The 16,283-nt window shown below is 38.0% G+C and overlaps 1 protein-coding gene across 1 annotated transcript in view; it reads left to right on the forward strand.

Annotated features, from left to right (window-relative positions):
* Window positions 1-16,283, forward strand: part of GAD2 (glutamate decarboxylase 2) — a 66,791-nt gene that overhangs the window by 7,084 nt on the left and 43,424 nt on the right. Inside the window, exons 5-7 of the mRNA XM_049777778.1 lie at window positions 16-106; window positions 622-734; window positions 4,594-4,709. Of these exons, the coding sequence (XP_049633735.1) occupies window positions 16-106; window positions 622-734; window positions 4,594-4,709 (320 nt within the window). The remainder of the gene's footprint in view (window positions 1-15; window positions 107-621; window positions 735-4,593; window positions 4,710-16,283) is intronic.

A 16,283-nucleotide genomic window follows, 5' to 3' on the forward strand; every position in this document is an offset into this window, starting at 1 on the left:
TTCCATTTTACTCAGGGCATCCCAGATACTTCAATCAGCTCTCCACTGGATTGGATATGGTTGGATTAGCAGCAGACTGGCTGACATCAACAGCAAATACCAACATGTAAGTAGCTAAATGTGTTTCTGTATAATCCAGGATAATTATTAGTGAGATTTCATAGTCTTTACTTCTTAAATAATTTTTAAATAACCCCCAAAATAGCAGTAAGAAGTTTAGAAATATATGAATGTTTGTTCTATCTTAGTGAAAAAGATCATGGTGGATCTTTCATGCAACCAGTGCTATACAAAGAACCTCACTTATAAAACTTTTCTGGTTTTTCAGACATGTGTAATCTAAAAGAGATAATGATTGAACCAATTGTAGTTTTAAATAATGCTGCTCTACAATGTTCTTTTTTCAATATGATGAATGAGCCTTATGAATTATGCCAATAATTATAGATCTTAACTTTCAGGATATATAAAAATATACCAACCTTTCAGACATTAATGACGTTTGTAAATATGGGCTTGAGAAGGGAAATGGTTCTGAATGTATTATGATACTGATATATATATACATATATATATTTCTTTAAGTTATACACATAAAATGTGGCCATTACTACATTTCAGGTTCACCTATGAAATTGCTCCAGTATTTGTGCTTTTGGAATATGTCACGCTAAAGAAAATGAGAGAAATCATTGGCTGGCCAGGGGGCTCTGGCGATGGGATATTTTCTCCTGGTATATAATATTTCAACCTTTCTTTGTATTTTTCTTCTGACATGCAATGCCTCGTTATGAACTTAAGAAAGATTAAGTATCTGATCTAGCCTGTATTTCTACTTAGGCTAAATTGGCTCCATGTTTATCATGATCATGGACCTCCAAGACAGCTACCCACTACTTAAATGTTAGTCTGTCTTAGGAAAGAGCATAATCAGTGCAGGATATACCACTACTGGTATTTAAACAACACCTGCATGGGAATGACCTACAGGCTAAATGGGTCATGCAGAACAAATGAATCCAATATTCATTCTCAGATGTTCTTTCCAGAGTTAGTGAAAAAAATAGTATCTTATTTAATAAAACAGAATGGCAGGTAGAGTGCTTGCTGGGCATGTGGCTGACCTGTATTCGATTCCCAGCAGCACATATTCCCAGCCACCAGGAGTGATCCCTGAGCACAGACCCAGGAGTAAGCCATTAGTACTACTGGGTGTGTTCCCTAAATAAATAAGTAAATAAATAAATAATCATTTTAAAAGCACAGCAGTCTACATTATGGGATACATAACAAGACAGATATACTTTATGAAGCCCACATACACTATCCCTTAACAGAGAATTTGACTTAAGGACAGAGAATGCCAAGAGACATTTTCTTTGACCTAAGAAGGTTATAGTTCCTTTTAGAGGTTTCTTATTTCTTCTCTCCTTTCTCATCTCTAATTCAATTTTTTGCATTCTGATTCTTTTGTTTGTTTGTCCTTTTTTTTAAATCACCAGCCATTGCATTCTAAGAGCCATTATTTACATCTCTTCCAGTCAAAGAGAGTCAATTTGAGTCTAAAGCTCTTGACTAGAGAGTACGTGTATTTGATTTTATACAAATAGGATGTAAGTCAGGAAAGTAAAGAGATGAAAAAAAAATCCATAACTGGGCTAAGAAGCCTGGGTTGAGCCTCTCACCTCAAGTGGGGGGGCCATGAGAACTGTCCACTCTCTCCTGGGGCTGTTCACGAAGAATGGAGGCTAGAAGCATTGTGTCAAACTCAGCAAGGAGTTAGTCGTGATTGTTTTTTTCCAGAGGGAGAAGCAAAGGCAACAGAATATCTGATGAAAGAGCAACAGCAACTTCAAGACCATGCCTTAAATTAGGCAGGTTTGCCTACCAGTTCTGGTCTGCTCATTTGTTTGAAGTTTTGAACATTCGAGCACAATTCTTTCAGGTGCTGAAGGAAAACATGTTAGTTAAATGGAAGGGAAAATTACCCTTTTTCTTTTTGTCACTGAACACCAGCTGTGATGAATTTTAAACTAGTCTTCATTTGGAGGGAACTTCGGACTTAGTTTTTCATTGGAAAAGTCAACTTCTTCTGAGGAGACATTGTCCCTATTTATTGTTTTTAAGGTATCTTTCATAAAGCATTGGTAAGTTTTGAAATCATTAGCCCACATGGGTCTTCCTCTTCTAATGAGCTTGGTTGTGTGATTGAGCTGGCCCCAAGGCAGTCAGAGCTCCTGGACTCTCTTGGTTTCCAGGAGTGGGAGTAAACAGCTGCTTCTATTGACTCTGAAAAAGTGATGAAAGGGCTGGAGTCAGGCCTCATTTATCTAGCATTTATTTATTAACCTACATGCCTCAGAAAATCTGCAGTCAAAGAAAGCTTCTTTTGGGAAATTTAGCTGAACCAGGGCAAATCTTAGGCATTGCCTTGTGCCCCTCACCAATGATAGGGAATGATCCCCTAACCTAAGCTTCATCATGGAGCTCCTTTCCTAGTTCATAAAGGCCCACTTGCTCTACCCATTTCAAGACTGCTATTAGTTTGATGTAGATACCGTAGACTGGGAGAAAGATACAGGATAAAGCTTTGGCAAGTTGTTCTTTTACTTTCTGCAGAGCATTCCAGAGGAGAGGTGAGTCTTAGCATACATGCTCACTAATGGAATGACTTTCTATGTAGCTTCAACCTTTGCCAGGTATAAATGGGCTTAAAATTGGAGGAATGGGGGAAATCATGTATTTTATGTTCTTGAGATGAGAAAGTACATGGTTAGGTCTGTAACTTGAACCCCATTTCCACCAGGTTTTGTCAGATGCCTCCACCTATCACCTCCAGAAACGTACTTGATGAAAAGTCCAATAGGCTTCTAGAAATAATTTTGTTTATGAGATATCAACTGTTCCAAAGAGCCAGAGAGAACTGTATTATGCATTGCTTCCAAGGCACGAAGAAGTGATTGGTGAAAGGGCAGGAATTGACAACTCACAAACCTTTTCTTATCCCACAGGACATTAACATGATTCATGGTCCATTTTTTGCATCCTTTTCTGGAATATTCATTGGAAATAAGAGCCAACAGGTCTCAGGCTTCTGCCTGTGTTACACAAAGCAGTTTGCTCTGTTCAAAGGCCCAAAAGAAACTCTAACCCTTTGCACAGAGAATGATCTACCTAATGAAGAGTAAGAAAGAGCTCAGAAATTTCTTGATAATAGAATAAAATGCACTTTCTCTGTGCCTTCTCTCTACCCTCTTCTACTTTTCCTTATGCCCTCCTTTATTCTTGTTCCCTCTGGGAATAACTAGGGCAGCATTTCTTAACTGGAAATTATTTTTCTTCCCAACAACCTTTAGCAATGTCCAGAAAAATAGATGATTGTCATATATGAGTTGGGGCAAAGTACTGTTGGTATCTAATGCATTGAAGGCAGGGATATTGCTCCCCATCAATCTACAGAACAGCCCTCACCATTTTGTAGTATAAAATATTTTACTTTATTTTGTAGCATAAAATATCAGTTAGAGGCAAAGATAGAGAAACCATGAACTGTTGTGAAAATTTTTAAAATGCTGGTCCCTTGGCAAGTAGTATTCTCTATAGGCAGCCTTTTGAACAGAATATCTTCTCAGAGCAGGCCTGACCTGGATTCTGCTCATCTCATATCTCTGTGGTTCAGAATAGGTAGAAATTGCCCTCATTCTAACTGAGGACTGAGCCAGGATCTGGGTGTACACTGCTCTGCTGCCTATTTGCATTATAGCCCAGGGCTCAGGAGGCAAATGTTGTGGCCCTGTGGGACCAAAGCTCAGTACAGGAAACCTCATTCCTCAGCATCTTCAGGAAAGATGAACCGAAGCACTCACATGATGATAGAGCCTAGACATGGCTCTTTGAGTTGGGGAGAGAATCAAGCCTTCACTCAGCCTCATGGTCCCACAGCATTCATGCCAGCATGGTCATTTGCGTCCACAGAAAACTGTTGTTTTTCTGAATAGAAAAACACTAAATTTTTCATCAGTCCTAGATATATCTCATTTGTCTTTGCTTTGTCAAATGAGACCTTACTTATAATAAATGAATCTTATGGTATGAAATCCCAAAACATCTTAGGACAACTCAGGAAAAGGAATTCAATTTCTTCTTTGTCATAAAAATTGTTGACTATCAGTCTAGATCATTAATAGCAATTGATTTCTCCAAGTGCAAGGCATTGCATGAGCTGAAATGAAGAAAAATAAGTGTTCTCTGTGTGCATATGAGTAGAATTCCCAGAAATATGATGCAGAATGGCCCAACTCTAAAGCTATTAAAAGAGCTCTTAAAAGTCTTTTTTCAAAGGGCCCAACTTGAGTTGGTTAATTTTATTTCCCCTTAAAGTTAGAGATGGGACAGAGGTTAAGCACACTCATCCTATGGTTGGGCCCAATACTTCTTTTCTAAACCCCCTTAGCATAACTCTGAGGACTCCTTTCAAAGGACAGTCAGTAAAATTGTTTCCTGTGCTCAAGGGGGACTTTAGGTCAGAGGAAGAGGAGTGTGAAGTGACATGGATGACTAGAGGAGGTAACTGTGTATTGCTGTGTACTCCAGGTGGCGCCATATCTAACATGTACGCCATGCTCATCGCTCGCTTTAAGATGTTCCCAGAAGTCAAGGAAAAAGGAATGGCCGCAGTCCCCAGGCTCATTGCCTTCACATCTGAACATGTATGTCTTTCTATTCTCTTCGATTTTCATATTCTGGAAGGTTCAAGTTGAAGGAATGCACGATATTTGGAAATGCTTTATTCTCAGAAGTTCTCTTTCCAGAGACAGTTGTGAGGAGAAGAGGAGGGGAAGGAATGGCTGAGTAGCACAATGAAGTAAATTTCTTTCTCTCAGAAATTGGTGAAGACCCCAAAATTGGAAATAGATTTTAATATCTTTCTAGTTGATTTACTTAGTTTCTGTAATAAAGTGATGTGCTGTGGTTGGAGCCACAGTGGGCAGGGCACTTCCCTTGCATGCAAATGACTCAGGTTCAATCCCCAACACCCATCTGTTGCTGTATGCCTTGCAGGAGTAATTTCTGAGCACAAAACAAGGAGTAGTCCCTGGCCTCAAGTTCCTTCCCCACCATATTGTGATTGGCTGGGGAAAGGAGAAGAGAGCAGTGTGACTGAGCCCAGCCATTGAGACTTTTCCTACATAACTCACCTTGCTTGAGAATCTTGTTGAGAAATTTTCTGTTTGAAAACATAGTACTTGATTCATTTATATTCAACTCTCACAGTACCTTTAGTCATTTAGTGTTAGCCTTTTACGTTAAAGTTTGATCATGTTAGAGAAATGATCTAGGGATCTGTCATGTCTAAACTGCATCAGATTGTTCTCAGTCAGTTCACATTCTCACCTACTGCCAGCTTGCTCAGATTTTTCTTGTTGAATGTAAGCATAGTAATTTCTGGGTTTGTTTTGTGTGTGTGTGTGTGTGTGTGTGTGTGTGTGTGTAATTTTCAAAGAGTTCATGTCAGACTTCCTTATCCCTAGAAGTTGCTAAAAATGTGGCCCATTCTCTTGATATAAATTGAGGAAAACAACTTAGCCTGTCTTCTCTCACATAATGAAGTAAAGCAGCACATAAGTTCAAAGCAACATTGAACATGTTTGAGCAAAATCTTAATTCCAAACTCTCTCACCACAGTCAACCAGAGAGTAAACCAGAGAGATTTCTTGACTTGGTTTGAGAAGCATTACCAGACCTATAATTCCTCAAGGACTTCCTGCACTAGCTTTACTTTAACATGCTCTATGTTAAAGTTTGAAAAACAAGTGCCTCTGAGGGTCACAGAAATAGGGGCTAAGAGGAGAGAGAGGTGAGGAGACTAGAGCCACTTTGAAAGGTGATGTTGGTTGAGAAGCAGAGTCATAATGGACCACAGAAGCACATTGGAACACAAAGCTTCTTCCTACTTTGAGTGTTCTCTCTCTCTTTCTCTCTCTCTCCTCTCCTCTCTCCATCCCCCCCTCTCTCTCTTTTTCTTTCTTCTCTTTCTCTTTATCTCTCTCCTCTTTCCTCTTTTTCCCTTTCTTCAGTTTATGACTATGTGTATGAGAAGGTTCATAACAAGGAAGCAAAGGAAGATCAAATTCAGACTATAATCTAGTGAACACCATTTCTAATGACCCACATAGGCAACCATGGCATTGGAAGAAATGAATCATGTTAGTTAACAATTTGTCTTTTATATCTTGTTTGCATTTGTGTATTAGCATTTCAAAATGTCCTTTCTCAACTTATAAGCATCAAATTTCTTAGTGAATGCGACATAACCTAATAAATTCCACTTTCCCATGACTCCTGAGACAAATTACCATAAATTTAATTTTGATCAAATAACCTGAATTATTTTAAGATTTCTGGAGATCCAAAATCTACAATGGGTCAGGCAGAGCAATAGTCCTTAGGGAATCTATAGAGAAGAACTTGTTTTCTTGTCATTTCCAGTTTCTAGAAGTTGTTGCTTCCCTTTTTCCATGACGGTTTTATCCATCTTCAAAAACAACCACAGGTCATCCTCAAGTCTCTGCCTCTCTGACATTTTAACCAATGGCTCTTCTTGTGTCTTCTCCTTCTCTTCCCTTACCAGGGCTCTGTTTATTTCACTGCATGCATCCAGACAACCAGGAGTGTTTTCCTTCTCAATAGCCTTCATTTAATCACACCCACAAAGTCCCTTTTGCTATGCAACCTGATATTTTCTCAGGTTTGGGGGATCAGGGTGCTGAAATCTTTAGGGATAGGGCTTTTGTTATTGTTGTTCCCTGAATGCAAAACTCTCCCAAGAGCCGGATTTCACTTCTCAAATTAATTGAGGGTAGAAGAGCATTTTGATGTCATTTTCCTCCAAGTTTTATTTACCTGGAGTGCATTTTAGGTTTAAAATAGTAAAATATATTAATGGAACATCTTTTTCTTTGGGGTTCCATGCTGTTTCTACAATCTGAAAAGGGGTAAAAAGTTATCCTGTACTCTCTGGCTTATGTATGACCTTCTTGGGTTTAAGCTTAAGATAAATTGCTTAAATGTTGCACAGAAATCTTGGTGATCTTATCTAAGAATAATTCTGCTGTTTCTTCTTTTTAGAAGTCTTTTTCTTTTTAAATTGAGATCCTCAGCACTATCATTCCTGCTGGTCACCAATCTCTTTATGACTTCAATTTTCTTTTTAATTTTCACATGCAAGTTAAAAAGTATTTAGTATTTGTCTTTCTCAGTATAGCTTGCTTCACTTAGCCTAATAGCCTTCAAGATAAATTCATGATGTCCCCAATGTCAAGACTCCCTTCTTTCAATATTCCATTTTATTTATCCAGTCATTCACTGATGGACACTTGGACTGTTTCCATATCTTTGCTAACATAAATTATTCTGCAATAAAGATGGATTGCCGATATTTCATTTCCTTTAGATTAGTACTCAGAAGTGAAATTTCTAAGGGAGTAAAAATGATGCAATTTTTCACTTTTTAATTCCATACTCTCTCATAGTGGCTGCAACAAATTTTAATCCCACCTAGAGTGCACAAAGGTTCCCTTTGCTCCACTTGCCAGCACTTACCAAAATTTATCTTCTTGAAAACAGTCACTCTAACAGGGTTAAGATGGTATTAATCATTTTGATTTTTTTTAATTTTTGGTTTTGATCATTTTGATTTTCATATTTCTGATTACTTATCATGTGCCTTTTGGTCATTTGAATGGCTTTATTAAAAAGTATTAGATCCTCTGCTCATGTTTTATTCAGCTAGTTAATTTTTCTGGTTCTATATTGAGTTCTATAAGGGTAACTTCTCTTCTAGATTTCCAGGGGAAGATTCAGCTACACAGAAACCATTTTCTCCTTTTTCCTCCTTCTGCTAGTTCTGTCAGCCAAAGAAGGATTATGGAAAAACATTTGAAGTTCAGCCATAGAATGCATGTATGCTTTGTATCTATGAGGTATTAGGTTCAATCCTTGTCACCCTTCTTTCTACCTCCCAAATTTATGAATAAAAGAACATTTGCCAATAAAAATTTTCTAAAATATGAACTGCTGCTACCTAAAGACTAATTTATACCAGGAGATATATATTTTCTATTATATAGTACTTTAGATTTTCTTTTATCACTATTTGTCAATCCAAGCACTTTCAATATATATTAAGTTCATTGATCTCAAGAAGCAGTAAATAATGAGTTGAACTAAGGTACTATTTATAGAGAAAACCTATACATATGCTTTTCAGCCTATATTTATTCTAGAGTGTTAATCTTCTCTGTTACTGTCTTTTCTTCCCAATGCTAGCTAAACCTTCTGACAAAAAAGAAACCAAGAATCAGATTGTCAGACTAAAGTGTTGTCTCTCATACAGGTGTTTCTGTTGCTATAAGAGACAGACAGATATGGGTCTGGAGCAATAGAGAATGGAGGATACTTACCTTGCAATGTGACCTACTCAGATTCAATTCTCCAGCACCCATTTGGACCCCTGGATCCAGCCAGGAGTGGTCCCTGAACACAGAGACAGAAGTAATCCCTGAGCATAGCCAAATCTGCCCCACATTCTAAAAAAATGAGAGAAGGAAATAAATGAGATGGTAAACACTAGGTCAGATGGGGATCTGGGATACTTTCTGAAGGTCCCCTTCTATTCCTTCAGTTGTGTTATAGGCATTGCTTCTATTCTATAACAACAGAGCTGACTCAGTGCCTGCACTCAAGGAGCAAAAGTAACACTGGGGAATCAAGATATAGGAGAAGTGATCATCCACTTCAGGATACTTGTGATCACAATGAATCACTGAATGTATTCCCCTTGTTCCAAGTGTCAAGAAGTGATTGGAAAGGTTTGGGGTTGACTAAAGAAGAGTAACTGGCTCTGTCGGCTCTAGGGCATAACCTCAGAGTTGCTGCTTCATTGCTTCCTCATCTGTATAATGGAGATCCTATGCTGAACTTACAGAGTTGTTGGGAAAATAACACATGAAAATATATGGCAAAAACAGTACACAGCACTGGGCCTTTGACAAACACTCCTATGAATGGCAAGGATCACAGCAAGGGCACACATACACATTGGAATATTATGCAGCTGTTAGGAAAAAATGAAGACATGAAATTTGACTATATATGCAAGGATAAGGAAATTGTGTTGAGTGAATTGAGTTAGAGGAAGAGAAATAGACATAGAATAAACACACTCATTTGTGGAATATTTTTTTAAAAAGATAGTATGGTAATAATATACAAAGACAATAGAGACATGGTCCAGGAGACTGGTCCAAAGTAGGAAGCTTGTCACAAAGATAAGGAAGTGCAATTAAGGCAGAGAAGAGATCACTGTGACAATTATAATTGGAAATGGTCACTCTGGACAAGACTAAGTCTGAAAAGAGGTGAAGTGATATGTATGATTCCCCTTCAGCAGCAACATTGCAAACCATAGACTATAATAAAAAAAAAAGGGAAAGCTGAGAGAGAGAGAAGAAAAATGTCTGCCATAGAGACAAGGGGGGAATCAGGGAAGAGGGAGCAGAGAAAAACTGGAGACATGGTGATGGAAAATGTATGTACACTGGTGAAGGAGTAGATATTAGACATTGTATAACTGAAATGCAGTCATAAACAACTTTATAACTATATCTCATGGTGATTCAGTTAAGACATTTCATTTTTTAAATCATGCTAATATTGCTGATCTACCTGGACTCTCCATGGTGCCCCACATGAGAAAGAGCTGAATTCATTGAAGATGCAAAGTGGAGGCAGCAGGGAGACTGGTCAAATGCAGGGGCCATGCTATTCTTTAAGACAGAAAGAGATGTGCATGGGCAGCTGTGCAGCCTCTTTCAAAATACCAGATCAATTCTCAAAAATACACAGCCAGGGAGAGAGCAAGTTCTCTCTTGTTACTTGCATGAATGGGAGATCTCCCTGCATACTTCATGTAACATATCTTCATTTTCAGCCAATAAAGTGAATTAACATTGATTTTGTTTGAACATTTCCAAATTCTGTCAAGGTGACCTGGGAGACCCAAGGAGGATATCACTTGAAGTAGGAGTTTGGGGAATAAGAAGAGGTATTAAAGACTGGGCTATCCAGAGGAGCTTACCAGTAATAACCGTGTCTCCCCCCAACTCTGCTGAGAGAGGAATTCAGCATTACAGCTGAGCATGCTGACTCAGAGCGAGGAAATCACTTGCTTAAGTCGAGTTGAGTGTCAAATCCAGCACATTTGGTCTCGAATGACCTTTTTACCTTATAGAATTTTCATTGTACTCTACACAGAACCCTCAAATCATGGAAATAATTGCTTTTTGTTGATGGCCATTGTTTTTGAAGACACACTAAGTGCTGAGTTAATGACTGTTTCCAAAGAATATCCTTAGATCCATTTCCATGGCTTCCAGCTTAATGCTGTTGATGCCATTGCTTTAAAAAAAATATAACACACACATAGGTTCACAATGAGGTAACTTAAAACTATAGAAATGTAGTTTATTTTTAATAAAAACTTATTATTGTTAATATATAAGCACCATGATTGCAAACATGTTTGTAGTTGGGTTTCAATCATAAAAAAAGTACTGTCTTTGAGACAGGCATTCTATTTCTCTCACTCACTACCATTATCATGATAGTTGTTGGTATAGTTATTTCTTTCTGGTAAGTTTCATATCATGGCTGGACTTTCCAGCCCTCATCTTTATTGTCTGTGGGTATTATTACCACAATGTCTTTTATTTTTCTTAATCCCCACAAATGAGTGAAACTATTTTGTGTCTTTCTCTCACCTCTGACTCATTTCTCTCAGCATAATAGTTTCCAGGCCCATCCATGTATCGGAAAATAATAGAAAAGTGACTACATATTTTTCCTGGCAGCTGCATAGCATTTTATTATGTATATGTACTACATTTTCTTTAGCCATTCAAATAACAAAGTATCAGCCACCTGAAAGGTCTTTTGTGCATGACCAGAACACTTCAGAATCCCAGATGGATTTCCCTGCCTCCATAACCTAATAACTATAGATAGGAGGTGGTCTTCCAGGACACATGTATCTTTGCAAAATGAATGTTTTAGACAATAGCATGTCCTTTAAGTCATTTGATGAATCTACAAACCAAAGGCCACCTGTCTCTCTAAGGCAGATGTATCTATCACTTCTTTTATGTCTACAGATGGAAGGTGTGGAGAGGGAAGAGGATGAGGGTAATACAGTTGTTCCTGGTATTACCAAGGCAAAGGGAAGGAGTTAAAGACATGAGGAGAGGTCAGAGAGGCAAATTCCAGCATATTTATGGTTGAGCTTCAAGATAGGCTTTCTGGTGCTCCCTAATATATCTTGACTCATCTACTTCTGCTCACTCTTTCTTTGCATGCAGTTCACATCTCTGGCAAAAGTGATGAGTGTCATGGCCAGAGCAATAGCACAATAGGTAGGATATTCGCCTTGCATACAGCCAACCTGGTTCAATATCCGGTATCACATATGGTCCCCTGAACCTGCCAGGAGTAATTTCTGACTTCAGAGTCAGGAGTAATTCTGAATGCCCAAAAACCAAAAATAAAATATATAAAATAAATAAAGGGAGATAAGTGTTGATACAAATTAAGTCCAAGAATAACATAAAATTTGGAGCTAGAAGTTAGAGTCTTTTCTAGAAATTCAGAAGAGTTAGAGCTCAGTTCTCAACTTCATTGTCCTCCTTTGCTCTGTTGAATAAAGGTCTCTGAACAACTGCTTCCTGACTAGGAAAGGTCTCATATTAGATGTGTTGATGTGAACAAAAAAACCTCTGTGCTTGCTTTTAGAACAGGATTGGAATTATTGGAATCCATTTATTCTACCTGGATTATCTAATCTCAGTCATATTCCAAAACCATATGGCTTCAGTACTGGTATCTGTGGCTGGAAATTTTATGACAATAGTGGACAGTTCTCTAAATTTATCTCTTAGTATATGGTCAAGTTCAACTAACACTTGTGAACTATAAACTACAATAAAGCTGTCTTCATGCACCCTAAATTCTATAGACAGTAAATAATAAGTGACAGTAAGTTATTTTAGAAGACAGTCATGACCGTTATCTAAAGAATGAGATATAACAATGACCACCATTGAGATAGGGAGCCCTATGTATTATTTAATGGAAAAATTTTCAAGAAGTGGAATATAAGTATAAAGACCTAGAGACCTTTGCAAGGGCAAGTTGGATAAAACTCACAGAAAACCAGAAAAGTCACTGTAGAAAGATCAAGAGTGGGAGGTGCGAGGTAAATAGGTGGGGATAGGTAGATAAGTACTAGAGGCTCTCTTAACATTTGTGTTCTCTGGTCCACACTTTGGCTATACCCAAAGTTCTATAGATTACGTAGCAGTTGAGCCCAAGTTTAAGTAAAATATTTGAATGCAACTAACTAAGGTTTGAAGGAAGTGGCGCAACTTTCCAAACTACTTATAGAAATTCTTTTGGAGGAAGTGATGGGCAGAAAGTTGAACCATACATGGAGGTAATTAGGGCTTGCTTTGTATTCAGGAATCATTCCTGGTGGTGTTCAGTATCCATATTTTACCTGGGTCAGTCACATGCAAGGCAAGTGCTCTGCCCACTTTATTAATTTCCCAGCTCCTGATTACAGAAATTTTAACAGAGGAAAAGATACCAACATGTGAAAAGACTTAAATGACTTGTTTCAGAACTTTAAGATCATTCCCCTTGCTTTTTCATCATCCCTCAAGAGAAGAATTTATGAAAGGATACTCTTCATTCATTATCTTCATCTCATTAAACTCAAACCCAGAAAGCCTACTGAGTTTTAAAATAGCTTTTTTTTTTTTTTTTTTTTTTTTTTTTTTTGGTTTTTGGATTACACCCGGCAGTGCTCAGGGTTTACTCCTGGCTTTGCACTCAATAATCACTCCTGGCAAGCACAAGGGACCATGTGGGATACCAGGATTTGAACCTTGATTGGCTGTACTATCTCTCTCTGGCCCCCCAAAATGGCAAATTATTTTATAACTACAAGTCCCATACTTATTTGTATGTATTTTAAATGTCAATGAATCATATCACCTATATCTTAATTATGCTATTTGATAAATGGAATTAATTTTCTATCAACTTTTGAATGTTTAAATACATCCTATGAGTTTAAACATGTGTTGCTCTTAAATCAAACTATGACTTCATACTAAGTAAGCACAGATTCTATAAGGAGTCTATTCTTATTTTTCCAAACTCTGGGCAGGGGAAGTGTGAGAAGTTCTTATGAACTCATTTCCCAACCACTCAAATGAGCATTGAGTGATTATCACAAGAACACTGTTTTGAGGAATCATCTGAATGCGTCTAACTTAGCTTGTTCATGATTTGCCTTCTAAAGCCACCTGAGCAATCTTAGATTCCTCTCCACTCTCACATTGGCATCAACCCTTCAGGTATGAAGACCACACATCCTTCATTCCTTCTCTTCTGAGCAAAGTATCTTTTAAGTTCTCTCAAGACACTGCATCCCAAGTTCCTCAGCGTTTGAAAAGATGCTTGGGTTTATCAACTGGTTCCATTAAATATCGTACCATAGATGAGTAATTATTTTCCATAATAACTTTCCATACTCTTGATGAATAATTGTCTCACCAAACACAGATTTAAGCTCTTTCACACTTTCTTCTTCATTAGGCACTATCTTTTCTTCACTCTTCAGTTTTGTCCTCTTTATAGGTCCCTTGCTGTTTGCTATAGTATTAGCTATTTCTCTATTTCCTTTCCTTAACATATCAACAGACTCTGTTCTGAACCCAATTTTCTCCTCCATTATGCTTCATATTACCTTTGTTCCCTCATCTGAAAGCTTTCTATTTGGGCATGTATTTTTTCCTTCAGTGTGTAGCATTTGGTACACCCATCAATTATCCTAGGTAATTGCTTCTCATTTGAGATGCTCTATTCTTTCTCATTAAAGACCAGACAAAACTACCTTCTCTCATTGATCACGTGTACCAAATCTCTTACTTATCCCCAATTTGCCATTTGGCATTTTAGTGCTCAACAGCTTATTCACCAAAAGGCCTAATTTGAGTAGCTTGTGCATGCTCAGCAGGACAGCTGACTTGCCCATTCTGTGCTCTCCTAGCATTAAGACACTTTGCTCTGGATCCCCAAGCTCTGGGTCTTTAGGGGTACTCAGGGCTCTGCTAAGTGAAGAAAACAATTATTTTAATTGAGGAGTTTTATGCATCTTAACAAACCCAAAGATGCTCTCTCTCCTAACTCCATGATATCTCCCTAAAAAATGTCCACTTTTTTTTTTCTTTTTGACGTTGCTAAATGGAGCTAATGGTCCTTTGTCATTATTCCTTAGCCACAGTGATTTGTCTGAATACTTCTATTCAGTTTATTGATTTATCTTGTTTACTGCCTTTCTCACTTATGAGACATACTCTCTAAAAAGATGTGTGTGACTGGTCCCAACAGGGCATATTTGAAATTCAGGTGAATACAAAGTGGAAATTCGACAAGTACACTGTGGGACCCTAACTTAAAATTCCAGCCAGCAGCCCTTTGATGATGTAAATTGGGGAAGCAGCCCTCCTTTTGGACAGCTTAATGATCTGTAGTTAATAGTGAGAGGCTGCTGAGTAGATGCAGTACAGCTGGGCTTAGGTTAGCCTTTCTCAGCTCTCCAAATTACACAGTGATTACAGCCATTGGGATTCAGAATCTTACTCAGATCAGCAAACCACAGCACAAAAATTTGGTGTCAGCTCGTCAATGTGGTCTTTCTACAAGTACTGTTTTGCAGAAGCCAGTGATTAACAGCTTCTTCCTAAGTCTGCCCCAAAATGGACAGTAGAGTGGATCTGTACCATACAGCCAGGATCTGTACAACAAATACTACCTCAATGGGGAAAGAGTTAATGTGTTCTAATACCTCTTGTCTATTCTAAAATGTGCTTGTATTAGTATGCTGGGGAGCAGGTTTTTTTTCAACTTCTAGAAATTGATATTTTTAACCATATGCGCAAGTGAACTTAAAAAAAAAAAGAATTCAAAAATGGGCAAATGACATTCCCCCCAGAGAAGGTATATAAATGGCCAATAAGCACATAAAAAGGTGCTCAACAGCTCTAATAATTAGGAAAGTACAAAGCAAAAGCATAATGAGGTACCACTCCACTCCCTGTACAATGACTATTGTCCCAAAGTAGGAAATAACAATGGCAATGATGTGGAAAATAAGGACCATTGTGTACTGATGATGGAAAGGTAAAATGGAATGGCTCTTGTGAAATAGAGAATGGCAATACTTCAAAAGTAGGGCTGTTATATGATTCAGCAATTCCACTTACACCAAAAAGAATTCAAAGGAGGGCTCAATATCTTTTTCACATATTTAAGCATGTTTTAAAGATATTGGAACACCGTTGTTCATAGCATCATTATTTACAATACAATGACCAGTCATAACTCAAGTATTCACTGAAAGAACTGAAAACAAAATATTACCTATACAGACAGCACCTGTAAATCATAGATTTTACAGAAAGGCAATTTTGAGACATGTTTCAACGTGAATGTTGAGGATATTAAATTAAAAGAAATAGTCAGTTGACAAAAGGGGTGATTTGCATATGGTGCTACATGCATGTACAATAGGACAGTGGTCACCAGAAGCTGTTGGGAAGAGAAGCAGCCAGTATTGTTGCTTGATAGTGCAGAGTTTTACAACAGAGAAATATTTCTGGAGATGGATTGTGGTGTTAATTGTAGAACAATGTGAATGTTTTTTCTTTGGTTTTGTTTTGTTAGGGTTTTATTGGGGAGGGAGCAACATCCAATATTTCTCTGTGGCTACTTCTGGAAGTGTTTGGGAAATCATGTAGTATAGGCCCAAACTTGGTCCCACATGCACTCCAACAAAGCACTCCAAATCCTCTGAGCTATCTTCTCAACACCATAATGAACATGTTCTTAAGGCATTAAATTGTACACTTGAGGGGTCAGCGAGGTGGCGCTAGAGGTAAGGTGTCTGTCTTGCAAGCGCTAGCTAAGGAAGGACGGCGGTTCGATCCCCCAGCGTCCCATATGGTCCCCCCCAAGCCAGGGGCAATTTCTGAGCGCTTAGCCAGGAGTAACCCCTGAGTATCAAATGGGTGTGGCCAAAAAAATATATATTGTACACTTGAAAATGATTACTAAGATAATAAATTTGTTTTTGTTTTGGGCTACACCCAGCAATACTCAGGGCT

Source organism: Suncus etruscus, chromosome 7 (assembly GCF_024139225.1).
Source record: "Suncus etruscus isolate mSunEtr1 chromosome 7, mSunEtr1.pri.cur, whole genome shotgun sequence".
Taxonomy (NCBI): Eukaryota; Metazoa; Chordata; class Mammalia; order Eulipotyphla; family Soricidae; genus Suncus; species Suncus etruscus.